At 55.2% G+C, this 25,323-nt stretch overlaps 1 protein-coding gene across 4 annotated transcripts in view; it reads right to left on the bottom strand.

Annotated features, from left to right (window-relative positions):
• eml3 (EMAP like 3) overlaps positions 1–25,323 on the bottom strand; it is an 82,763-nt gene that overhangs the window by 44,950 nt on the left and 12,490 nt on the right. Inside the window, exons 2-8 of one of the 4 annotated variants that reach the window (XM_063036487.1) lie at positions 20,084–20,254; positions 19,568–19,649; positions 17,382–17,870; positions 14,651–14,785; positions 5,901–5,929; positions 3,521–3,553; positions 1,155–1,278 (exon numbers count right to left, since the gene is read on the bottom strand). In XM_063036487.1, coding sequence (XP_062892557.1) covers positions 1,155–1,278; positions 3,521–3,553; positions 5,901–5,929; positions 14,651–14,785; positions 17,382–17,870; positions 19,568–19,649; positions 20,084–20,254 — 1,063 coding nt within the window. Of the gene's footprint in view, positions 1–1,154; positions 1,279–3,520; positions 3,554–5,900; positions 5,930–14,650; positions 14,786–17,381; positions 17,871–19,567; positions 19,686–20,083; positions 20,255–25,323 lie in introns of all 4 variants that reach the window. The other 3 variants (XM_063036486.1, XM_063036490.1, XM_063036488.1) reach the window with 3 other exon arrangements.

The raw sequence follows: 25,323 nt of genomic DNA, 5'->3' as shown, positions 1-25,323 counted from the left end.
CTGTACTCGAATCCTCTTGCTATAAATGCCAGCATACCATTCACCTTTTTCACCGCCTGCTGTACCTGCATGCCCACTTTCAATGACTGGTGTATAATGACACCCAGGTCTCATTGCACCTCCCCTTTTCCTAATTGGCCACCATTCAGATAATAATCTGTTTTCCTGTTCTTGCCACCAAAGTTGATAACCTCACATTTATCCACATTAAATTGCATCTGCCATGAATTTGCCCACTCACCTAACCTATCCAAGTCACCCTGCATCCTCTTAGCATCCTCCTCACAGCTAACACTGCCGCCCAGCTTCGTGTCATCCGCAAACTTGGAGATGCTGCATTTAATTCCCTCATCCAAGTCAGTAATATATATTGTAAACAACTGGGGTCCCAGCACTGAGCCTTGCGGTACCCCACTCGTCACTGCCTGCCATTCTGAAAAGGTCCCGTTTATTCCCACTCTTTGCTTCCTGTCTGCTAACCAATTCTCTGTCCACATCAATACCTTACCCCCAATACCGTGTGCTTTAAGTTTGCACACCAATCTCCTGTGTGGGACCTTGTCAAAAGCCTTTTGAAGATCCAAATATACCACATCCACTGGTTCTCCCCTATCCACTCTACTAGTTACATCCTCAAAAAATTCTATGAGATTCATCAGACATGATTTTCCTTTCACAAATCCATGCTGACTTCGTCCGATGATTTCACTGCTTTCCAAACCTGGGTGGTGATTTGTCGATCCAGATGAGAGGAGGGGGAAGGTAGGGAGGTGGGGATGATGTGCGAAGCTGGGAGGTGATTGGTGGAAGAGAGAAGAGGTCTGATTTTAATCCTGCTGCCAACTTTCATGTCACTTCTCATTTTAATTCCACTTCCCATTCCCACACGAACACATCTGCTCATGGTTTCCTCCACTGCCCAGTTGGGACGAGCCACAGATTAGAGGAACTACGCCTCATAGTCTGTTTGAGCGGTCTCAACCAAGATGGCATAGACTGTGACTTCCCTAACTTCTGGGAACCATCCTTCTCTGTCCCCTGCCCCCACCCCTTGTCGTCTTTTAACAGTCTGTCCTCTGTAACCTCCTCCAGCCCTGATGATTACCTCTTCACAAACCTTAGCCCCCCAACCCCCACGATGCTCGGAAGGATACACCCAGTCCAGTTTGAGTTTCTCGGCTGGTAGTTCCATCCTCAGCTCGTCGTAGTTGGGGAACTGGAGTGGGACGTACATGGTGATGGGCCGTCCCCGCAGAAACACCTTGATGGAAACGCCCTCTGCAGGGGCGAGAGGAGGGGACCGGGCTCAAAGCAAGGATCGAGCGTCTGCCCGTGGTCACCTGTCCGTCACCCCTTCTGTCCCCTACACCCCTCCCTGTCTCTAAAACCCCCTCTGGCCCCTACACCCCTCCCTGTCTCTAAAACCCTCTCTGGCCCCTACACCCCTCCCTGTCTCTAAAACCCCCTCTGGCCCCTACACCCCTCCCCATCTCTGTAACCCCCACCAGCCCCTACACCCCTCCCCGTCTCTGTAACCCTTCTGTCCCCTACACCCCTCCCTGTCTCTAAAACCCCCTCCGGCCCCTACACCCCTCCCTGTCTCTAAAACCCCTCCAGCCCCCACACCCCTCCCCGTCTCTGTAACTCCTCCAGCCCCTACACCCCTCCCCGTCTCTGTCACCCCTTCCCTCCCCTACACCCCTCCCCATCTCTGTAACCCCCTCCGATCCCTACAACCCTCCCTGTCTCTGTAACCCCCTCCGGCCCCTACACCCCTCCCTGTCTCTGTAACTCCCTCCAGCCCCTACACCCCTCCCCGTCTCTGTAACCCCTCCAGCCCCCACACCCCTCCCCGTCTCTGTAACCCCTCCAGCCCCCACACCCCTCCCCGTCTCTGTAACCCCTCCAGCCCCTACACCCCTCCCCGTCTCTGTAACCCCTCCGGCCCCTACACCCCTCCCCGTCTCTGTAACCCCTCCGGCCCCCACACCCCTCCCCGTCTCTGTAACCCCTCCAGCCCCCACACCCCTCCCCGTCTCTGTAACCCCTCCAGCCCCCACACCCCTCCCCGTCTCTGTAACCCCTCCAGCCCCCACACCCCTCCCCGTCTCTGTAACCCCTCCAGCCCCCACACCCCTCCCCGTCTCTGTAACCCCTCCAGCCCCCACACCCCTCCCCGTCTCTGTAACCCCTCCAGCCCCCACACCCCTCCCCGTCTCTGTAACCCCTCCGGCCCCTACACCCCTCCCCGTCTCTGTAACCCCTCCGGCCCCTACACCCCTCCCCGTCTCTGTAACCCCTCCAGCCCCCACACCCCTCCCCGTCTCTGTAACCCCTCCAGCCCCTACACCCCTCCCTGTCTCTGTAACCCCTCCAGCCCCCACACCCCTCCCCGTCTCTGTAACTCCTCCAGCCCCTACACCCCTCCCCGTCTCTGTAACCCCTCCGGCCCCTACACCCCTCCCCATCTCTGTAACCCCCTCCGATCCCTACAACCCTCCCTGTCTCTGTAACCCCCTCCGGCCCCTACACCCCTCCCTGTCTCTGTAATCCCCTCTGGCCCCTACACCCCTCCCCGTCTCTGTAACCCCCTCCGGCCCCTACCCCCCTCCCTGTCTCTGTAACCCCCTCTGGCCCCTACACCCCTCCCCGTCTCTGTAACCCCCTCCGGCCCCTACACCCCTCCCTGTCTCTGTAACCCCCTCCGGCCCCTACACCCCTCCCTGTCTCTGTAACCCCCTCCGGCCCCTACACCCCTCCCTGTCTCTGTAACCCCCACCGGCCCCTACACCCCTCCCTGTCTCTGTAACCCCCACCAGCCCCTACACCCCTCCCCGTCTCTGTAACTCCTCCAGTCCCTACACCCCTCCCCGGCTCTGTAACCCCCTCCCACCCCTACACCCCTCCCTGTCTCTGTAACCCCCTCCCACCCCTACACCCCTCCCTGTCTCTGTAACCCCCACCAGCCCCTACACCCCTCCCTGTCTCTGTAACCCCTCCGGCCCCTACACCCCTCCCCGTCTCTGTAACTCCTCCAGCCCCTACACCCCTCCCCGTCTCTGTAACCCCCTCCGGTCCCTACACCCCTCCCTGTCTCTGTAACCCCCTCCAGCCCCTACACCCCTCCCCGGCTCTGTAACCCCCTCCCACCCCTACACCCCTCCCCGGCTCTGTAACCCCCTCCCACCCCTACACCCCTCCCTGTCCCTGTAACACCTCTGGCCCCTACACCCCTCCCTGTCTCTGTAACCCCCTCTGGCCCCTACACCCCTCCATGTCTCTGCAACCCCCTCCGGTCCCTACACCCCTCCCTGTCTCTGTAACCCCCTCTGGCCCCTACACCCCTCCCCATCTCTGTAACCCCTCCGGTCCCTACACCCCTCCCTCTCATGATCCCTGCCTCAGATGAAGGGAAGGTTGCCTGCTTGCATTACCCACCCCCCCCCCACCGTGTCAGAGTGAATCTCGGCTGGTTTTAACCCTTTGCTGTCAGATGTTACCCACTCAGCCTGGTCCTCACCCTGATTGTAGAATCCACGGCGGGATGTGGTCACTGCAAGGAAATAACACCCAGCTGAGTCCTCAGTTCTCACTCCCTCCCCAGTCTGAAAATCCCTCCTCACCCCCTCCCCAGCCCGAAAATCCCTCCCCAGCCTGAAAATCCCTCCCCAGTCTGAAAATCCCTCCTCACCCCCTCCCCAGTCTGAAAATCCCTCCTCACACCCTCCCCAGCCTGAAAATCCCTCCCCAGTCCGAAATTCCCTCCTCACCCCCTCCCCAGACCGAAAATCCCTCCTCACCCCCAGCCCGAAAATCCCTCCCCAGCCTGAAAATCCCTCCCCACCCCCTCCCCAGTCTGAAAATCCCTCCTCACCCCCTCCCCAGCCCGAAAATCCCTCCCCAGCCTGAAAATCCCTCCCCAGTCTGAAAATCCCTCCTCACACCCTCCCCAGCCTGAAAATCCCTCCTGTCCGAAATTCCCTCCTCACCCCCTCCCCAGACTGAAAATCCCTCCTCACACCCTCCCCAGCCCGAAAATCCCTCCCCAGCCCGAAAATCCCTCCTCACCCCCTCCCCAGCCTGAAAATCCCTCCCCACCCGAAGCTCCCTCCCCACACCCTAAATCCCTCCCCAGCCTGAAAATCCCTCCCAAGACCGAAAATCCTTCCCCAGACCAAAAATCCCTCCCCATACCCTCCCCAGCCTGAAGATCCCTCATCACACCCTGTCCAACCTGAAAATCCTTTCTCACACCCTCCCCAAGCCCAAAAATCCCTCCCCACCTCCTCCCCAGCCTGAAAATCCCTCCCCAGTCCGAAAATCCCTCATCACACCCTCTCCAAGCCCAAAAATCCCTCCCCAGCCTGAAAATCCCTCCTCACCCCCTCCCCAGCCTGAAAATCCCTCCCCACCCAAAGCTCCCTCCTCACACCCTGCCCAGCCCAAAAATCCCTCCCCAGCCTGAAAATCCTTCCTCACACCCTCCCCAAGCCCAAAAATCCCTCCCCAGCCTGAAAATCCCTCCTCACACCCTCCCCAGCCCGAAAATCCCTCCCCAGCCTGAAAATCCCTCCCCAGACCGAAAATCCCTCCTCAACCCCTCCCCAGCCTGAAAATCCCTCCCCAGTCCGAAGCTCCCTCCTCACCCCCTCCCCAGCCCGAAAATCCCTCCCCAGCCTGAAAATCCTTCCTCACACCCTCCCCAAGCCCAAAAATCCTTCCCCACCTCCTCCCCAGCCTGAAAATCCCTCCTCACACCCTGCCCAGCCTGAAAATCCCTCCCCAGCCGGAAAATCCCTCCTCACACCCTCCCCAAGCCTGAAAATCCCTTCTCACCCCTTTCCCAAGCCCAAAAATCCCTCCCCAGTCCGAAGCTCCCTCCTCACACCCTCCCCCAGCCTGAAAATCCCTCTCCACCCTCTCCCCAGCCTGAAAATCCCTCCCCACACCCTCCCCAGCCTGAAAATCCCTCCCCAGCCCAAAAATCCCTCCTCACACCCTCTCCAAGCTCAAAAATCCCTCCCCAGCCTGAAAATTCCTCCCCAAAGCAAAAATCCCTTCCCAGCCTGAAAACTCCTTCCCAGCCCGAAAATCCCTCCCCACCCCCCCCCCAGCCTGAAAATCACTCCCCACACCCTCCCCAAGCCCGAAAATCCCTCCCCACCCCCTCCCCAGCCTGAAAATCACTCCCCACACCCTCCCCAAGCCCGAAAATCCCTCCCCAGCCCGACAATCCCTCCTCACACCCTCCCCGCAGCCTGAAACTCCCTTCTCACCCCTCCCACAGCACTCCTTCCTCACCACCCCTCCCCACACTGTGAAGCTCCCTCCTCACCACCCCTCCCGCAGTGTACAGCTCCCTCCTGTAATGGGGAACCCACTCCACATGGCCTCGCCCAGAGTGCAAAGATCCCTTCACCCCGCTTGTCCCAGAGTGTAAAGACCCCCTGCTCACTGCCCCCACACACACACACACACACGGCACGAATATCCCTCCTCTACACCCCTTCCCAGTGCAGAGTACCCCCCTCACCGCCCCTCACGCACCGCAAAGATCCCTCCTCATCGTCCACGTGCACCACGAAGATCCCTCCTCTCCGCCCCTCCCGCAGGGTGAAGCTCCATCTCCGCCACCCCTCCTTTGCATCCCACACCAACCCACTTCCAGCTTTATAGATTGACTCCCCCCTAACCACCACTCACACTGGCCCCACCCTCCCCCCCATCAACCCACACCCTTTCCTCCCCTCCTCCAGCCACCACCGTCGACCGGCAGCCCTCCCCGTCGCACCAAGCCCAGGCTCGAGGAGAGGCCATTCGGCCCCTCCAGCCCAGTCATGCCCGGATCGCGGGTCCACGGGTGGGGAGCTGGGGAAGCAGCGGTTAGGACAAATCCTCACCTGGGCTCTGGGGCGGTTCCTTGTTCCGACTGTAGAGAGGGAGAAAGAGACGGGTTAGCGTGGGGGCAGCGTGCAGACAATCTAACAGTCCATCGGACACAACGCAGGCCACTAGCTCCTTCAGCTCTGTGCTGGAAATCCCGATTCTCACAACGGCATTCTGTGTTCACCCTCGTGACTTCATATAAAATTGCAGAGTGTCATGCCTCGGTCTCCTACACTCCAGGGAAAACAGCCTCCTCTTGCTCAGCCTCTCCCTGTTAACCCAAGCCCATCCTGAGCACAGCCTCGTGAATGTAGAATGTGAGTGGGGGAGTCTAGGACCAGAGGACACAGATAGAGAGGATGCGGAGAGGATGTTTCCTGTAGTGGGGGAGTCTAGGACCAGAGGACACAGATAGAGTGGATGTGGAGAGGATGTTTCCTATAGTGGGGGAGTCTAGGACCAGAGGACACAGCCTCAGAATAGAGGGGCATTCTTTAAGAACAGAGATGAAGAAGAATTTCTTTAGACAGAGAGTGGTGAATCTGTGGCAGCTGTGGAGGCCATTTAGCCCATCTAGTCCATTCGAACCATTTAAACTGCCTACTCCCATCGACCTGCACTGGGACCACACCCCTCCATACCCCTATCATCCATGTATCGACACAAACTATTCTTAAACCTTGAAATCAAGCTCTCATGCACCACTTGCGCTGTCAGCTTGTTCCACACTATCACCTCTCAGCTTGTCCCCCTTGCCCTCATCCCCAATCTTCTTATTCTGGCTCCTTCCCCCTTCCTTCTCAGTCCTGATGAAGGGTCTTGGCCCGAAACATTGACTGTTTATTCCCTTCCATGGACACTACCTGACCTGCTGAGTTCCCCCAGCGTTTTGTGTGTGTGTGTGTGTGTGTGTGTGTCTGAGAGTGTTCGTGTGTGTGTGTGTGTGTGTGTGTGTGTGTGTCTGAGAGTGAGTGAGTGTGTGTGTGAGAGTGAGTGAGTGTGTGTGTGTGTGTGAGAGTGAGTGTGTGTGTGTGTCTGAGTGAGTGAGTGTGTGTGTGTGTGTCTGAGAGTGAGTGTGTGTGTGTGTGTGTGTCTGAGTGAGTGTATGTGTGTGTCTGAGAGTGAGTGAGTGTGTGTGTGTGTGTCAGTGAGTGTGTGTGTGTGTGTCTGAGAATGAGTGAGTGTGTGTGTGTGTCTGAGAGTGAGTGTGTGTGTGTGTGTGTGTGTGTGTGTGTCTGAGTGAGTGTGTGTGTGTGTGTTGCTCTGGATTTCCAGCATCTGCAGAACCTCTTGTGGTTACAGTGTCTCCGCTGACTCCTCACAATCCCATCAGCCTCTCAGCCACGCACTAGGGAGGGCTATTTACAGCGGATGCTCACCCAGCACTCGCTGGGAAGTGTGGAGGAAACTGGAGCACTCTGGCTGGTAAAACCTCAAGCAAAGCCAGGAATCTAAAGGTCGAGCATGGTACGACCAGTGTCCTGAGCTGCGTCTATTTCAATGCAAGAAGCATCGTAGGAGAAGCAGATGAGCTCAGGGCCTGGATCAACACCTGGAATTATGATATAGTAGCCATTAGTGAGACTTGGCTGCAGGAGGGGCAGGACTGGCAGCTCAATATTCCGGAGTTCCGATGTTTTAGACACGACAGAGCAGGAGGGATTAAAGGGGGGGGGGGAGGGGCGGCGTTACCCGTCAGTGAAAATGTCACATCAGTGCTCAGATAAGACAGACAGGAGAACTCGTCCAGTGAGGTTTTATGGGTGGAACTGAGGAATAAGAAAGGTATGACCACACTAATGGGGCTGTATCATGGACCACACAACAGTCTCGGGATTTAAGGGAACAAATTTGTACAGAGATCGCAGACTGCTGAAAGAAACGTCAGGTTGTTGTAGTAGGTGATTTTTAACTTTCCACGTATTGACTGGGAATCCCATACTGTAAAAGGGCGAGATGGGATAGAGTCTGACAAAGGTGCTCCCTTCATCAGAGAGATTGTGTGATTCTGGATCTGCTGTGAGGGAATGAGACAGGGCAGGTGACTGAAGTTTGTGTAAAGGGAACATTTTGCATCTAGTGATTACAATGCCTTTAGTTTCAAAGTAAATATGGAAATAGACAGGTCTGGCCCACGGGTTGAGATTCTAAATTGGAGAAAGGCCAAGTTTGATGGTATCAGAAAGGATCTGGCAAGTGCGGATTGGGACAGGCTGTAAAAGTGGAAGTTTTGAGAGTACTAAGCTTGTATGTGCCTGTCAGAATAAAAGGAAAACATAACAGGTTTAGGGAACCTTGGTTTTCAAGAGATATTGAGGCCCTGGTTGAGAAAAAGTGTGTAGCAGGTATGGGCAGGCAGGAACAAACGAGGTGCTTATGGGGTATAAGAAATAGAAACATAGAAAACCTGCAGCACAATACGGGTCCTTCGGCCCACAAAGCTGTGCCGAACATGTCCTTACCTGAGAAATTACCAAGGGTTACCCATAGCCCTCTACTTTTCTAAGCTCCATGTACCTGTCCAGGAGTCTCTTAAAAGACCCTATTGTATCCGTCTCCACCACCGTCGCTGGCAGCCCATTCCACACACTCACCACTCTCTGCAGAAAAAACTTCCTCCTGACATCTCCTCTGTACCCACTTCCAAGCACCTTAAAACTATGCCCTCTCATGCTAGCCATCTCAGCCCTGGGGAAAAGCCTCTGACTATCCACACGATCAATGCCTCTCATCATCTTATACACCTCTATCAGAACACCTCTCATCCTCTGTCGCTCCAAGGAGAAAAGGCCAAGTTCACTCAACCTATTCTCACAAGGCATGCTCCCCAATCCAGGCAACGTCCTTGTAAATCTCCTCTGCACCCTTTCTATGGCTTCCACATCTTTCCTGTAGTGAGGCGACCAGAACTGAGCACAGTACACCAAGTGGGGTCTGACTAGGGTCCTATATAGCTGTAACATTACCTCTTGGCTCCTGAACTCAATCCCAAGGTTGATGAAGGCCAATGCACTGTACGCCTTCTTAACCACAGAGTCAACCTGCACAAAAGCTTTGAGCATCCTATGGACTTGGAACCCAAGATCCCTCTGATCCTCCACACTGCCGAGAGTCTTACCATTAATAAGATATTCTGCATTCATATTTGACCTACCAAAATGAACCACCTCACACTTATCTGGGTTGAACTCCATCTGCCACTTCTCAGCCCAGTTTTGCATCCTATCGATGTCCCGCTGTAACCTCTGACAGCCCTCTACACTATCCACAACAACCCCAACCTTTGTGTCATCTGAAAATTTGCTAACCCATCCCTCCACTTCCTCATCCAGGTCAATTATAAAAATCACAAAGAGTAGGGGTCCCAGAACAGATCCCTGAGGCACACCTCTGGTCACCAACCTCCATGCAGAATATGACCCGTCTACAACCACTCTTTGCCTTCTATGAGCAAGCCAGTTCTGGATCCACAAAGCAATGTCCCCTTGGATCCCATGCCTCCTTACTTTCTCAATAAGCCTTGCATGGGGTATCTTATCAAATGCCTTGCTGAAATCCATATACACTACATCTACTGCTCTACCTTCATCAATGTGTTTGGTCACATCCTCAAAAAATTCAATCAGGCTCGTAAGGCATGACCTGCCTTTGACAAAGCCATGCTGACTATTCCTAATCATATTATGCCTCTCCAAATGTTCATAAATCCTGCCTCTCAGGATCTTTTCCATCAACATACCAACCACTGAAGTAAGGTCTATAATTTCCTGGGCTATCTCTACTTCCTTTCTTGAATAAGGGAACAACATCCACAACCCTCCAATCCTCCGGAACCTCTCCCGTCCTCGTTGATGATGCAAAGATCATCACCAGAGGCTCAGCAATCTCCTCCTTCACCTCCCACAGTAGCCTGGGGCACATCCCATCTGGTCCCAGTGACTTATCCAACTTGATGCTTCCAAAAGCTCCAGCACATCCTCTTTCTTACTGTCTATATGCTCAATCTTTTCAGTCCGCTATAAGTCATCCCTACAATTGCCAAGATCCTTTTCCGTAGTGAATACTGAAGCAAAGTATTCAACTAGTACCTCTGCTACCTGCTCCAGTTCCATACACACTTCTCCACTGTCACACCTGATCGGTCCTATTCTCTCACATCTTATCCTCTTTCTCTCCACATACTTGTAAATGCAAGAGAACACTTAGGAAAGGAATCAGGAGGGCTCAAAGAGGCACGGGGTTGCCCTGGCCAACAAGGTGAAGCAGAATCCTAAGGGATTCTACAGATGTGTTAAGAGCAAAAAGATTGCAAGGGACAAAATTGGTCCTCTGGAAGACCAGAATGTAATCCATGTGTGGAGCCAAAAGAGATGGGGGAGATCTAAAATTGACTTTTTTTTCATTTATATTTACTCAGGAGATGGGTAGAGAGTAAGACATAGAACATAGAATAGTACAGCACAGTACAGGCCCTTCGGCCCACAATGTTGTGCCCAACTTCAAACCCGGCCTCCCATATAAGCCCCCACCTTAAATTCCTCCATATACCTGTCTAGTAGTCTCTTAAACTTCACTAGTGTATCTGCCTCCAGAAGTGACTCAGGCAGTGCATTCCATGCACCAACCACTCTCTGAGTAAAACACCTTCCCCTAATATCACCCTTGAACTTCCCACCCCTCACCTTAAAGCCATGTCCTCTTGTATTGAGCAGTGGTGCCCTGGGGAAGAGGCGCTGGCTATCCATTCTATCTATTCCTCTTATTATCTTGTACACTTCTATCATGTCTCCTCTCATCCTCCTTCTCTCCAAAGAGTAAAGCCCTAGCTCCCTTAATCTCTGATCATAATGCATATTCTCTAAACCAGGCAGCATCCTGGTAAATCTCCTCTGTACCCTTTCCAATGCTTCCACATCCTTCCTATAGCGAGGCGACCAGACAAAGCAGCTGTCTGCTCTATACCAATTACAGAAGAGGAGGTGCTTGCTGTCTCGAGGCATGTAAATCCCCAGGGCCTGACAAGATGTTCCTTTGGACCCTGTGGGAGGCTGGTGCGGAAATTGCTGGGGCCCAGGCAGAGGTATTTAAAACATCCTGAGTGACGGGAAAGGTACCAGAGGATTGGAGGGTAGCCAGTGTTGTTCCAGTGTTTAAAAAAAAGTCCCTAAACATAAACCAGGAAATTATAGGATGGTGAGCGACATCAGTTGTGGGAAAGTTATCGGAAGGTGTTCTCAGGGACTGGATATGTAAGTATTTGGATAGACAGGGACTGATTAAGGATAGTCGTCATGGCTTTGTGTGTGATAGGTCACGTCTAACCAATCCTGTAGATTTTTGTGGAAGTTACCAGGAAAGTTGATGAAGACAAGGCAGAGGATAGAGGATGTTGTCTACAGTGAGGCATTTGACAAGATCCAACATGAGAGGCTGGTCAAGAAGGTTTGGTCGCTCGGCATTCAGGGTGAGGTAGTAAATTGGATTAGACATTGGCTTTGTGGGAGAAGCCAGGGAGTGGTAGGAGAGGGTTGTCTCTCTGAGTGGAGGCCTGTGACTAGTGGTGTGCCACAGGGACTGGTGCTGGGTCCGTTGTCATTTGTCATCTGTATCAATGATCTGGATGATGGTGTATTTAACCAGATCAGTAAATTTTCAGACGACACCAAGATTGGGGGTGTAGTGGACAGTGAGGAAGGCTATCATGGCTTGCAGAGGGATCTGGACCAACTGTAAAAATGGGCTGAAAAATGGCAGATGGAACTTAAAGCAGATAAGTGTAAGATGCGGCAGTTCAGTAGGTCTTGCCCAGCGACCGGAAGGGCACAGAGGTGTGTGGTAGAACAAAGGGATCTGGGAATACAAGTCCATAATTCATTGAAAGTGGCATCACAGGTAGACAGGGTAGTTTAAAAAAAGCTTTAGCCACTTTGGTCTTCATAAATCAATATATTGAGTACTTTATTCCTTGGAACGTAGAAGATTGAGAGGAGCTTTGATAGAGGTACACAAAATTATGAGGGGTATAGATGGGGTTAATGCAAGCAGGCTTTTGCCAGTGAGGTTGGGTGGGACTACAACCAGAGGTCATGGGTTAAAGGTGAAAGTTGAAAAGTTTAAGGGGAACACGAGGGGAAACTTCTTCACTCAGAGGGTGGTGAGAGGGTGGAACGAGGGGCCAGCACAAGTGGTGGATGTGAGCTCGATGTGAAGGTTTAAGAGAAGTTTGGATGGGTACGTGGATGGGTGTGGTCCCAGTGCAGTTCGATGGGAGTAGGCAGTTTAAGTCGTTTTGGCACGGACTAGATGGGCCGAAGGGCCTGTTTCTGCGCTGTAGCTTTCTATGGCACCCAGAGGGTCCTAGTGGGGAGCGTGCATACTCATACCACACGCGCACACACAAACGTATACACACTCACAGGCGTCCATATACTGTATCAGGTGCAGAAAGAAGGCCTGGAAGATCATCGGGGACACCAGTCACCCCAACCAGAAACCATCTCAGCTGCTTCCGTCTGGCAAACAGTACTGCGGCATTAAAGCCAGGACCAACAGGCTCCGGGACAGCTTCTTTCTACAAGCCATTAGACTTATAAATTCACATGTCTGTACATTGCGGCGGAGTCATTACACAAAGATATCTACTCCCTCGCGTTGCGGGACGGATGCAAGATTTAAATAAATCCAAACTCAGATTCACGTACACAGCCACATAGAGACATGCTCACGCTGGCCACACACAGAGAGTCACACACAGACACACTCACAACACACATGGACACAGACACCACCCAGACAGGGGTTCAGGGGCGGGACTATCCACTGAACTCTTACTCTCCCTCCCCCACCTCCCTTCAGAGCGGCAATCACCCCACCCCCCACCCCCGAGAGGGTGACGAGACTTGCCGTGGCGGGGCTGCGGGAATCCACACAGACCCGCACAAGGGCTGAAGGGGCAGCGATCGCCGCTGCGCTCAAAATCTCGCCCTCCCACGCACGCACACACCGGCCAGAAACCCGGGCATTCAGCAACGAACAACAGCAACTCTTCTGCTGAAAGGTCAAATAAGAAAGCAGTGTGTGTGTGTATGTCCTAAACAAGGGACTCATTCTCGGACGCGGGAGGCCGTGCGCAATTTGCGCTCGCCTGGACACAAAGAGCCCTCTCATTTTCAGAACTGGCTAGCGTCTGCGGCTGTCAGCAGATCGCCAGTCCGTCGACACCCAGACCTCACGGCTCCGGAACGGCAATCACGCCCAGGATGATCTCAGGGTCCAACTGCCAAAAGCTGCCTGACGGGCGGACGGAGAAGTTCAATGTATGTCCGCCTTCACAATAGACAATAGGTGCAGGAGTAGGCCATTCGGCCCTTCACTGTGATCCTGGCTGATCATCCACAATCAGTATCCAGTTCCTGCCTTCTCCCCATAACCTTTGATTCCTCTATCTTTAAGAGCTCTATCCATCTCTTTCTTGAAAGCACCCAGAGACTTGGCCTCCACAGCCTTCTGGGGCAGAGCATTCCATACATCCACCACTCTCTGGGTGAAAAAGTTTTTCCTAAACTCCGTTCTAAATGGCCTACCCCTTATTCTTAAACTGTGGCCTCTGGTTCTGGACTCACCCATCAGCGGGAACATGCTGCCCGCCACCAGCGTGTCCAATCCCTTAATAATCTTATATGTTTCAATAAGATCCCCTCTCATTCTTCTAAATTCCAGAGTATACAAGCCCAGTCACTCCAATCTTTCAACATATGACAGTCCCACCATCCTGGGAATTAACCTTGTGAACCTACGCTGCACTCCCTCAATAGCAAGAATGTCCTTCCTCAAATTTGGAGACCAAAACTGCACACAGTACTCCATGTGTGGTCTCACCAGGGCCCTGTATAGCTGCAGAAGGACCTCTTTGCTCTTATACTCAATTCCCCTTGTTATGAAGGCCAGCATGCCATTAGCTTTCTTCACTGCCTGCTGTACTTGCATGCTTGCTTTCAGTGACTGATGTACAAGAACACCTAGATCCCGTTGTACTTCCCCTTTTCCTAACTTGACTCCATTTAGATAATAATCTGCCTTCCCGTTCTTACCACCAAAGTGGATAACCTCACATTTATCCACATTAAACTGCATCCGCCCACTCACCCAGCCTGTCCAAGTCACCGTGCATTCTCATAACATCCTCCTCACATTTCACACTGCCAGCCAGCTTTGTTGTCATCTGCAAATTTGCTAATGTTACTTTTAATCCCTTTATTTAAATCATTAATGTATATTGTAAACAGCATTGAACCCTGCGGTACCCCACTGGTCACCGCCTGTCATTCTGAAAGGGACCCGTTAATCGCTACTCTTTGTTTTCTGTCAGTCAGCCAATTTTCAATCCATGTCAGTACTCTGCCCCCAATACCATGTGCCCTAATTTTGCCCACTAATCTCCTATGTGGGACTTTATCAAAGGCTTTCTGAAAGTCCAGGTACACTGGCTCTCCCTTGTCCATTTTCAGCGGTCCAGGAGCTGCGTACAAGGGTCAAGAAGTATTTGGTTCGGCCACACTTGGAGTGTCGGGATGGCCCCCCCGTTACAGGAAGGGTGTGGGGGCTTTGAAGAGGGTGCAGACGAGGCTCACTGGGGTGCTGCCTGATTTAGAGAGCATGAGGGGCTTGGGTTGTTTTCTCTGGAGTGGCAGAGGGAGGGAAGGAGAAAGAGAGAGTGGGGGTGGGAGGGAGGGAGGAAAGAGGTTCGGCCCCATTGACCACTCACCCGTCCGCTTTCCTGCCCTTGCTCAGCAGGCTCTGCGAGGACGCCGACTTCTTGGCCAGCCTGGGCCTGTGGTTCTCGCCCGCCGCCCCGTCCCGCGGCCCCCGCAGTTTATCCGACGTGCTGCAGCGCCTTAGCCTGTGGGGGCAGGAGAGAGAGAGAGAGAGAGAGAGAGAGGAGGAAGAAAGTTCAGGGGGGTTGCCCGGGGGTGGGATCCTGGAAACGCCCCGTCCCGGGTTTGGGAAGAGAAGTTAATCTGTAGGTCAGAAGCCATGCAGGAGTTTGGGGAGGGAGGGGGGATTAATTCCAGAAATCCACAACGTGCCATTAGATCTGAGATGGAGAGGGATGGGTAATTCCGAGACCTCGGAATCTCCCAGTGCTCCCACGCCCACAGTCCCAGACGGTTAGTGAATTAGCAGCCGTCACCCTTGAAAGAAAATGGAGGCGGCGGTCTCAGCGAGGCCTTCTGGGCGAGATTCAGCCTCCGGAGATGAACACGGAATCCCCGGAGCTGTCTGACCCCCCCACCTCGCCGAGGAGTCTTCCATTTTCCAGCAAACGAAGCGCGGCGCTGCAATTTGGGGTTAGATTGGTTTGGGTCGACATGCACCGATCACCAGGTTACCAGGGTTAGGGAGGGAGTTAGTCAAGCGTCTCATTGGCTCGTGACAAGGTCCCGGTGAAATCACAGCGGCAGTGGCCACCAGCACCTCAGAATGCCGACGAGACAACTTCCTCCCAGACGGCAAACTTCGGCAGGGATCAAGATTCCTCGGGCAAATCCAGTCCTCATCCCAGGGATCTCTGCCTATGCTTCCCACCGCCTCTGTGAGCAGCCAACACAATCCAAGAGCCCCCCAACCCTGGGCATTCTCTTTTCTTCCCCCCTCTCCCATCGGGCAGAAGGTACAACAGCCCGAAGGCGCGGCAGGGACGGCTGTCAGACTACCGAATGGTCCCCTCGTTTGATAAGATAGTCTCTTCACCTCAAAAGCTACAGTTGCTCTGGTTTCCTCACCACATCCCAAAGACGCACAGGGGCAGGGTCAGTGAGTTGTGGGCACGTTACGCTGGCGCGCCGGAAGCCTGGCGGCATTTGCGGGCTTCCCCCGGCACGTCCTCACTCACTTGCTTTGACACGGATGACGCCTTTCGCTGCGTGTTTCAATTACGCGTGAGAAATACTACGCGCAGCAAAACCCAGATTCAACCCGAGTCCAATCACACGGCAATTTACAACGACTGATTAACCTACTGGCCGGGACGTGACCTTTTCGCGTTCCCGCCCATTCTCTCTTGTTGCGGATTGGCGGGCTGGGGGTTTGGGCGATCCGTTAGTTTGTGCAAGGGAGGGGTTGGCAAGCTTTCGTTTCTTTTTCTTTTCTGTGCCGGGGGAGGGCGGGGTGTTGCGGTTTGACGTCTTTCTCTCAACCACTTATGTGGTTTTCCGTATTCTCTGGCTATCTGAAGAAGGCAAGTCCCAGAGTTGTATTACGCACACACACTTTGATAACAAAAGGAATCTTCGAACCTTTGGACTGTGGGAGGAAACCAGAGCATCCGGAGGAAACCCACGCGGTTACGGGGAGAGAACTGTCCTTATAGACGGCGGTGGGAAAAGGTTTTCCCTTTCCCTACTTTGATACACTGATGCGATGAAACGACGGCAGGCGGAGGTTGCTAGGTTCTTGATTAGTCAGGGTGTCAAAAGTTACGGGGAGAAGGCAGGAGAATGGGGTTGAGGGGGACGGTAAATCAGCCGTGATGGAATAGTGGAGCAGACTCGATGGGCCAAATGGCCTGATTCTGCTCCTATGTGTTACGGAATGAAAAACAAAGATCTTTCTACTGTACCTGGGTACGGGTGACAATAATAAATCTCCTCTATTGGAGATGTGGGTGGGGTGTGGGATGTAAAATAGGGATTACTGACCCCCCATCTCTCTCATTGTCCTGCCAAGGAGGAGAGGCCACCTTCTGCTCCCCAAAAATCAGAGGGGCTCACCCCCAAATCCCATAAAACGATAAGACATAGGAGCAGAAGTAGGCCATTCAGCCCATCGAGTCTGCTCCACTGTTCCATCATGGCTGATTTACTATCCCTCTCAACCCCATTCTCCTGCCTTCTCCCTGATGCCCTGACCGATCAAGAACCTATCAACCTCCGCTTTGAATACCAGGCCTCCACGGCCGCTTGATTCCTAGTCCTCCTTATTCAAACTCGTGGACTCCTTGACGGTTCCTGCCTCCACCACCACCTCCGACAGTTCATTCCACACAGCCACAGTAAGAAAAACGCCTGCCCCGCGCGTCTCCTTTAACCCTCCCCCTCTGGTATTTGAAACTTCCGCCCTGGGGAAAAGGTCCCATCCACCATACTTAGGCCTCAGAGTTTTATAAATTTCTCTCGGGGGAGAACGCACAAACTCTTTTCAGGGAGTGGCAGGAGTTAAACTCCCAACTTACGGCTGGCGGCTGTGAGGGGGGGCACTAACCACTATCTTGCCTTTGGTGGGGGGCCAGGTCCCTTGGCCCTGGTAATTTTTTTGGGGGAGTCTTCAAGCCCTGGGAAGTTTTGGGGGTTCTCTCTGGCCCTAGGACTTTATTTGGGGGCATCTCTCCTGCGCTGAAGATTTCTCCCTGGCCCTGTTTTGGAGGGGCGGGGGTGAGGAATCCCTCTGTCCATTCTGGGAGGAAGTTGTCCAGGCAACAAAACACACTCAAGGCTCACAGGACGGTCTTCTTGCCGGCGTTGTCGAGCGGTGATCGTCCGAGATCCGGCAGCAGGGACCCCGGTTCTTCCTCGGGGACGGGCACCACTCTGTGTCCCAGGCAGGCCGCTGCCCTTCCCGGGCCCTGGGCGGCCTCGGGCTCGGGCGGGTCCGGCCGGCCGGGGTCAGGGATGCCCGGCTGGGACACTGCATCTTCCGGGCCGGCCTCCAGGGCCTGAGCAGGCAGCGATCCACCCGAGCCTGCCTCGTCTAGGGGCTTCAGTCCAGGCCTGTCTTCTGCCCGGGGCTCCTCACTTCCGCCCGACTCCGTCTCTGAGCTGGCAGGCTGGTCTGGGCCCAGACAGGCCTCATCCCGGGGCAGGGCCGGAAGGGGAGGATCCGCGGGGGCCTTGGGACTGCTGGCCAGAGCCTGGACCCCCGGGTAGAGAGCGGGGACACAGGGTACGGCTTCCGTCCCCGGGTAGCTGCTCTGCCTGGCAGAGGCACTGCTGCAAGATGGTGCGAGAGAGCAGAGAGCCCAGTGAGACTCCTCCCCATCCAAACTGGGAATTCCCCCCCCCAAAAAATTCCACCTCCAAAAGTCCCACTCCTTCCACCACAGGCCCAACACCTGCCCCCCTCAATCTCCAGAAACCCCCCCAGAGTCCCGTTCCTATCCCTCTATCCAACAGGACACCCCAAATCTCTCGAGTCACCTCAACCCAAATCTCTTCCTGAAGCCCCAACCTCCAAATCGGCCACCCCATCCAATTCCCTTGTCACCCTGAATCCTCTTCAGTCCCCCACACCCCTCCCACGCAAGAGGGTCTCCAGAGAACCCGATCTGATATAAATACTTCCAATCTCCCCCATTCCCTCGTCACTCTGAATCCCATCTCGTGCTCCTCTCCAACCCAAGTCCCCTCCAGAATGCTCATCCCAACCAAATGGACAGAGATCTCCAACAAACAGGCCCCTCCTGAACACATATCCCTTTCAGAACATGGGATGCTCTCCCTCGTCAACCGGACACCCGGATTTCCACAGAACCAGCCCTCTCCCAAAGCTAAATTCCCTCAAGAAAATGGGATGTTCTTCCTAGCCAACCAGGCCCCTCCCAAACCCACCTCCCCTCCAGAACATGGGACACTCTAACTGGCCAGCTGGGCACCCAGGTTTTCAGAGAACCAGGACTGTTCCCCAACCCACATCATCTCATCACCCTTCAAACCCCAGAGCACCCTGACAGTTCCCCCCCCTCACTGCCTCACCAGACACCACACGTCCCCCAGTCTATCGAGGATCCCGGTCCAGAGACCTGACACACGTCCCCACCCACAAACCCCCTCGGGGTACCAACCTCACCCCCCAACCCTCCCACAATGTCCCCACAAAGGGGCACCAGGTCCCGGGAGCCTCCACACAGACCGGGGTCACAAGGGGAAGGGTGGGGGCAGGCGTGGGCTCACATTCACCGCCCTGGGATGGGGGGGCGGGAGAGGAGCGAGAGAGGTTGGAGGGGGGAAGTGGAGAATGCAGGAGGGAAGGGAGAGGAGGGGGAGGGAAGGGGAGGGGTGCAGAGAGAGTTGGGGGAGAGAGGGGGAAGGGGACAGAGGGGGGAAGGGGAGAGAGGGAGAGGGGAGAGGGTGAGAGGGAGGGGGAGGGCTGAGGAAGAAGGGAGGGGAATGGAGCTGGAGGAAAGGGGATGGAGGAAGAACTCCTGCCCACACAGTACAAGGCAGTGGCGACAAGCTCCCCCCCACCCTCACCACTCTTCCTCCCTCGTCCATTCCTCTTCCCTCACTCCCATCCACTCCTCCTCCCTTGCCCTCTGCCCACTCCTCCTCCCTCACCCCTTGTCCACTCCTCCTACCCCACCCCGTCCACTCCTCCTCCCTCACCCTCCGTCCACTCCTCCTCCCTCACCCCATGCCCACTCCTGCTCCCCAGGCCCGCTGGAAGGGAACATACGCAGAGAGACCCCCAAATTCACCCCCTCACGCTGCTTCAAAAATGTCGAATTGCCTAGGCTCTGGGCAGTCTTGGGAAGGGGGTCTCGGACGAGGGGTGGTGGAAGAGATCCCAGAGGAAATTCCCTGGAGGGACTTATAGGAAGTGGACACGGGAGAAACTGGGGAAAGACGGCGGCTAGCACATGAGCAGAGGGACGAAGGGCCTGGGGCAGTAGGAGGTGGGGCAATCGTACCTGGGGCTGCCATGGAGAGCGAGAGACAACTCTGGAACGGGCGTCTGCGTCTGCGTCTGGTCATAGCTGACCATCATCTGGTCTGTCAGACCCAGGGGGGACGTAAATACAGCACCTCCTGGAGGGGGGAGGGAGAGGGAGAGGGTGATGAGGTAGGGGAGGGACAGAGGAATGAGGCAAGGGAGGGAGAGAGTGATAGGCCAGGGAGGGTGAGAGGGATGAGGGGAGGAAGGGAGAAAGGGATAACACAGGGAGAGGGTAGGGGAGAGAGAGAGGGATGAAGGGAGAGAGGAGGATGAGGGGAGGGAGGGATGAGGGTGAGGGAGGTGGGGTGGTGAGGGTGAGGTAGGGGTGGAGGGTGAGGGGAGGGAGGGGTGGAGGGTGAGGGTGAGGGAAGGGTGGTGAGGGGGAGGTAGAAGTGTTGAGAACGTTTCCTGTCACTGTCACCCCCCACCACCCATCCCATCCAGCATCACCCACCGCTGCCTCCCGTCCCGTCCCCGGCTGGGGTCTCACCATCTTGTACGCGGCCGAAGTGCCGGTCGTAGAAGGCGAGGCGCCGCAGGGCGTCTGCCAGGGCCGCCTTCACCACCGTCAGCTCGTTGTCCTGTTGCTGCAGCCGCCGCTCGACGGCCGAGAGGCGCGAATCCCGCTCGGCCCCGTCGGCCAGAGAACACTCGGCATCGTCTGCAAGGGAGGGGACCGTCAGTGGGGCGACGGAGCGGCGGGAGGGGATAGGGGATGGTGAGGGGGAGAGGGGGGAGATAGGGGAGGGGAGAGCGGGGCCGGGGAAAGAGGGAGAGGGGTTCGGGTGGGGTGGGGTGTGAGGGGATAGGGGATGGGGATGGGGAGGGGGAGAGGGTGTGTAGAGACCGGGTGGAGAGGAGGTAGAGAGAGGGGGGAGACGGGAGAGGGCGGTATAGAGGTGGTGGGGGAGTAGAGGGGGCACGGGGGGGAGTTGTAGAGAGGGCTGAAGAGGGGGATGGGGAGACAAGGGGAGGGGAGAGGGGGAGGGGAGAGGGGATGGGGAGAGAGGGGATGGGGAGAGACGGGGAGGGGAAAGGGGGGAGGGGAGAGGGGGAGGGGAGAGGGGATGGGGAGAGAGGGGATGGGGAGAGAGGGGGAGGGGAGAGGGGGAGGGGAGAGGGGATGGGGAAAGAGGGGGAGGGGAGAGGGGGAGGGAGGAAGGGGGAGAGAGGGACAGGGAGAGGGGATGGAAAGAGAAAGGGGAGAGAGGGATGGAGGAGAGATAAGGGGGAGAGAGAGGGAGGTAAGAGAGTGGGGGAAGAAAGGGGGAGAGAGAAGAAAGGGGAGGGGAGGAGTAGGGGAGAGAGGGGGAGGGGAAGAGAGAGAGGGGACGAGGGAGGGCGGCGGAGAAAGAGGGATGGGGAGAGTGGGAGGAGAGATAGGGGAGAAGGGAAGAGAGAGATAGGGGAGTGAGGGAGGTGAGAGAGTGAGGGGGAAGAGAAAGAGAGAGGGGAGAGGAATGGCGGCTGAGAAAGAGGGATGGGGAGAGTGGGAGGAGAGAGGAAGGAGAGAGGGAGAGGGATGGAGGAAGGTAAGAACTGTGGGATGTTTGTTGTGTCAGCATCCTCACCCCACAGTGCTCCCTCCTCGCTACCTCTCCCACGGTGCAGTCCCGTCCCCGGCCCCCCCCCCCCCCCGCCGCTCTTTGAAAGATAACCAGCTGGAGCACCCTCCACTGCCGGTCAGTGTCTCTGCCTTGGGGAGTTCCTCGGCGGGCCCAGCATGGACGACCTCAGATAGACGGGCTCACAGCCGCTGCCCAGCGCTCAACAGCGCCGGTGCTTTCTGAGGAGACCCCGTTCTGGCTACTTTCTACGGGAGGACCACCGACAGCGTCCTGCCTGGCTGCAGCGTTGGGCGTCGGACCGCAAGACCCTACGGGGGGGGCAGCAAAAAACTGCCGAGAAGATCACCAGGGTCCCCCCCGACGCCCTCCCCATTTGTGACATTTACGGGGAGTGTAGCACAAGAAGGGCCCGAACCATGTCGAGGATCCCGACCACCCATCCCACAATCTCTCTGACCCACTACCGTCAGGGAGGAGGTACGGGACAGTCACACTGGGTAACAGCTTCCTCCCGCAGGCTGTCAGACTCTGCCACCGCCGAGGTCTCGTCACGGGGACAGCGAGCTGATCAGGTTCGGCACCGACCCGGCGGGTTGTTCTCGTGATGCGCTGGAGGACGGAGTTTGTGACCGTGGGATTTGAATTGCAAACTCGAAGCCAACCCGGTGCCGCGAGTTTCAAACACAGAGCGGGCACTGCGGGGAACTTTCCGGCCCACGACGTTGGAGTAGTCTTTTGATCTACTCCAGGACCACCCTAACTCCTTGCCTCCATTTCCCTATCGGCGATTAAGCAGGGGTTAGATAGGGGCACTGCTGGGCCGAGATGTGTCTCGAAATAAAATCTGTCTCTTAAATGCATCGGCCTCTACCAGCACCGCTGGCAGCGAGTTCCACGCACCCTCCACTCTCTATATATTAAAACAAAACAATCATACAATCTCTTTGACCCACAGGAGGGAGGTACAGGAGCTTCAGGACTAGGAAGAGCTTCCTGACTCCAAATACCCTAACCCTCCACCGAGGTCTCGTCACCAGGACTGCGAGCTCTTTGCTGTTTGCTGCGCACTGCAAGCGTTTTGAATGATATTTTATTAACTTATTCGCGGTAATATTTTGTTTCATGCGTATTGTGTGTGTGTGTGTGTGTGTGTGTGTGTGTGTGTGTGTGTGTGAGAGAGAGAGAGAGAGAGAGAAAGGGATGTTTTGCGGGCGCGCCGTGGGTCGGGAGGAACTTTGTTTCTTTTGGTCGTATACATTGCACAGGTCAGCCGAGGTTGAATCCGGTTCACTTTTGCCCACGTCCGTGCGTGTGTCTGTCTGTCTGCCTGCCTGCCTGTCTGTCTGTCTGTCTGTCTGTCTGTCTGTTTGTCTGTCTGTCTGCCTGTCTGTCTGTCTGTTTGTCTGTCTGTCTGTCTGTCTGTCTGGGGGCTTTACAAGGAACTGGTCGGACCGCACTTGGAGTATTGTGAGCAAGCGCTGTGATCGAAGAGAGAACGTGCCGGCGTTGCGAGGCGGCAGAGGTTGTTCGCGAGGATGAGCCCGGCAATGAAAGGGTTAACGTATGGGGAGAGTTTGACGGCTCTGGGCCTTTACTCGCTGGAGTTTAGCAGAATGAGGGGGTGGGGGGGGGAAGAATTTCATTGAAACCTATCGAATATTGAAAGGCCTCGATAGACTGGACATGGAGAGGATATTTCCTATAGTCGGGGAGTCTGGGACCAGAGGACGCAGATAGAGTGGATGTGGAGAGGATGTTTCCTATAGTGGGGGAGTCTAGGACCAGAGGACACAGATAGAGTGGATGTGGAGAGGATGTTTCCTATAGTGGGGGAGTCTAGGACCAGAGGACACAGATAGAGTGGATGTGGAGAGAATGTTTCCTATAGTGGGGGAGTCTAGGACCAGAGGACACAGATAGAGTGGATGTGGAGAGGATGTTTCCTATAGTCGGGGAGTCTGGGACCAGAGGACGCAGATAGAGTGGATGTGGAGAGGATGTTTCCTATAGTGGGGGAGTCTAGGACCAGAGGACACAGATAGAGTGGATGTGGAGAGGATGTTTCCTATAGTGGGGGAGTCTAGGACCAGAGGACACAGATAGAGTGGATGTGGAGAGAATGTTTCCTATAGTGGGGGAGTCTAGGACCAGAGGACACAGATAGAGTGGATGTGGGGAGGATGTTTCCTATAGTGGGGGAGTCCGGGACCAGAGGACACAGATAGAGTAGATGTGGAGAGGATGTTTCCTATAGTCGGGGAGTCTAGGACCAGACGGCACAGATAGAGTGGATGTGGAGAGGATGTTTCCTATAGTGGGGGAGTCTAGGACCAGAGGACATAGATAGAGTGGATGTGGAGAGGATGTTTCCTGTGATGTGGGTCTAGGACCAGAGGACACAGATAGAGTGGATGTGGAGAGGATGTTTCCTATAGTGAGGGAGTCTAGGACCAGAGGACACAGAGTGGATGTGGAGAGGATGTTTCCCATGGTGGGGGAGTCTAGGACCAGAGGGCACAGATAGAGTGGATGTGGAGAGGATGTTTCCTATTGTGGGAGAGTCTAGGACCAGAGGGCACAGATAGAGTGGATGTGGAGAGGATGTTTCCTATAGTGGGGGTGTCTAGGACCAGAGGGCGCAGCCTCAGAACAGAAGGACGTCCCTTTGGATCAGAGATGAGGAGGAATTTCTTTAGCTACAGGGCAGTGAATCTGTGTTGAATTCATTGCCACCATCCACCACCTGCCCCTATGGGTTCACATGATTTGGGGTGGGGGGGGGCTAAGCAGGTGCTACACCTTTCCCAAGGGTGACCTGCAGGCTGGCGGAGGGAAGGAGGGCCTCACACCTCCTCTGGTAGAGACGCACCTCCACCCGGCCACCCGAACAGTGGACTGCTGCCACAGCGCAACTAATCTCACAACATGCGCCAGTGATAATGGACCCGATTCAGATTCCGTCTGGACACTTGCGCCCCACCCAGGGGAGAATGATACTTTCGTCTGCCTTGTCTGCTGATTTTCTAATCGCTGGGACCTGCCGGGGGGCGGGGGGTGGGGTGGAAGTTCCCGTTATTTCTGTGCGCGGATGCGTGACCCAGAGCTCGTCTCCGGGGCGGCCTGTTGTCTGTTCTCGGCATACACGCTCTCACCAGAGCCGCAGTGAGTCAGGAACCAACATCCTCCCCCAACCCCCCCCCCCCACCAACACTCCGAAAGAAAAACACGCTTAAAGCCACGCATCTGCAAACACCGAACACAGTTGGCCCCCGCCGTGATAAACCAAAAACACTCCATCACCTGGAAACGGTCCAGATCTCACTTCCTCGCAACCGCCGCCCCCTCACCGGCCCCTCTCTCACTTCCCCCTCCCGTGTGCTCACGGCCTCGCCTTCCGCTGACTCGGCCTCCTCTCCCTCCACCCTCACCCGCGACAGAATCGCAGTCTAGACCATTACCACCGACGTATGTCATGAGGCTTGAGGTCGCACTACAGCGAAAAGCGTACAAACATACTCTAAATTATAAAATACTTCTAAATAAATAAATAGAAATTAAACAGTAGTGAGGTCGTGTTCTCGGGTTCAATGTCCACTCAGAAATCGGATGGGCGAGGGGAAGAAGCTGTTCCTGAATCGTTGAGTGTGGGTCTTCAGGCTCCTGTACCTCTTCCCTGATGGTAGCGATGAGAAGAGGGTATGTCCTGGCTGGTGGGGGTCCTAAGGCGATGGAAAGCCGCCTTTTCGAGGCATCGATGCCGTGGGAGGCTAGTTCCCGTGATGGAGCGGGAAAAGGCCACGCAGCTCATCGAGGCCGGCCCCGCTGCTTAATCCTATCCGAGGAGGAATTCCAGCCGGATTTCCTGCACTAATTCCTCCCACCCACCTCGCCACCTCTCCCTCCCCCCTTAAAAATAAATAAAACTACCCCCTCCTCCTCTTTTGGAGGAGAATTCATCACGGAACAGGCTCTTCTAGCCCAGCAACCCATCGATTTAACCCCGGCCCAATCACCGGGCGGTTTACAATGACCAATTAACCTACCAACCCATACATCTTTGTGCGAGGAAACCCACGCGGTCACAGGGAGTGAACGTACAAACTCCTCGCGGGCAGCAGTGGGATTTGAACCCCGAGCTCTGGAATGGGCTGAGCTAGCATCA

The sequence above is a fragment of the Mobula hypostoma genome, chromosome 30, assembly GCF_963921235.1.
Source record: "Mobula hypostoma chromosome 30, sMobHyp1.1, whole genome shotgun sequence".
NCBI classification, from domain to species: Eukaryota; Metazoa; Chordata; class Chondrichthyes; order Myliobatiformes; family Myliobatidae; genus Mobula; species Mobula hypostoma.
Note: the sequence above shows the minus strand (reverse complement) of the source record. Positions and strands in the feature narration are given on the sequence as shown.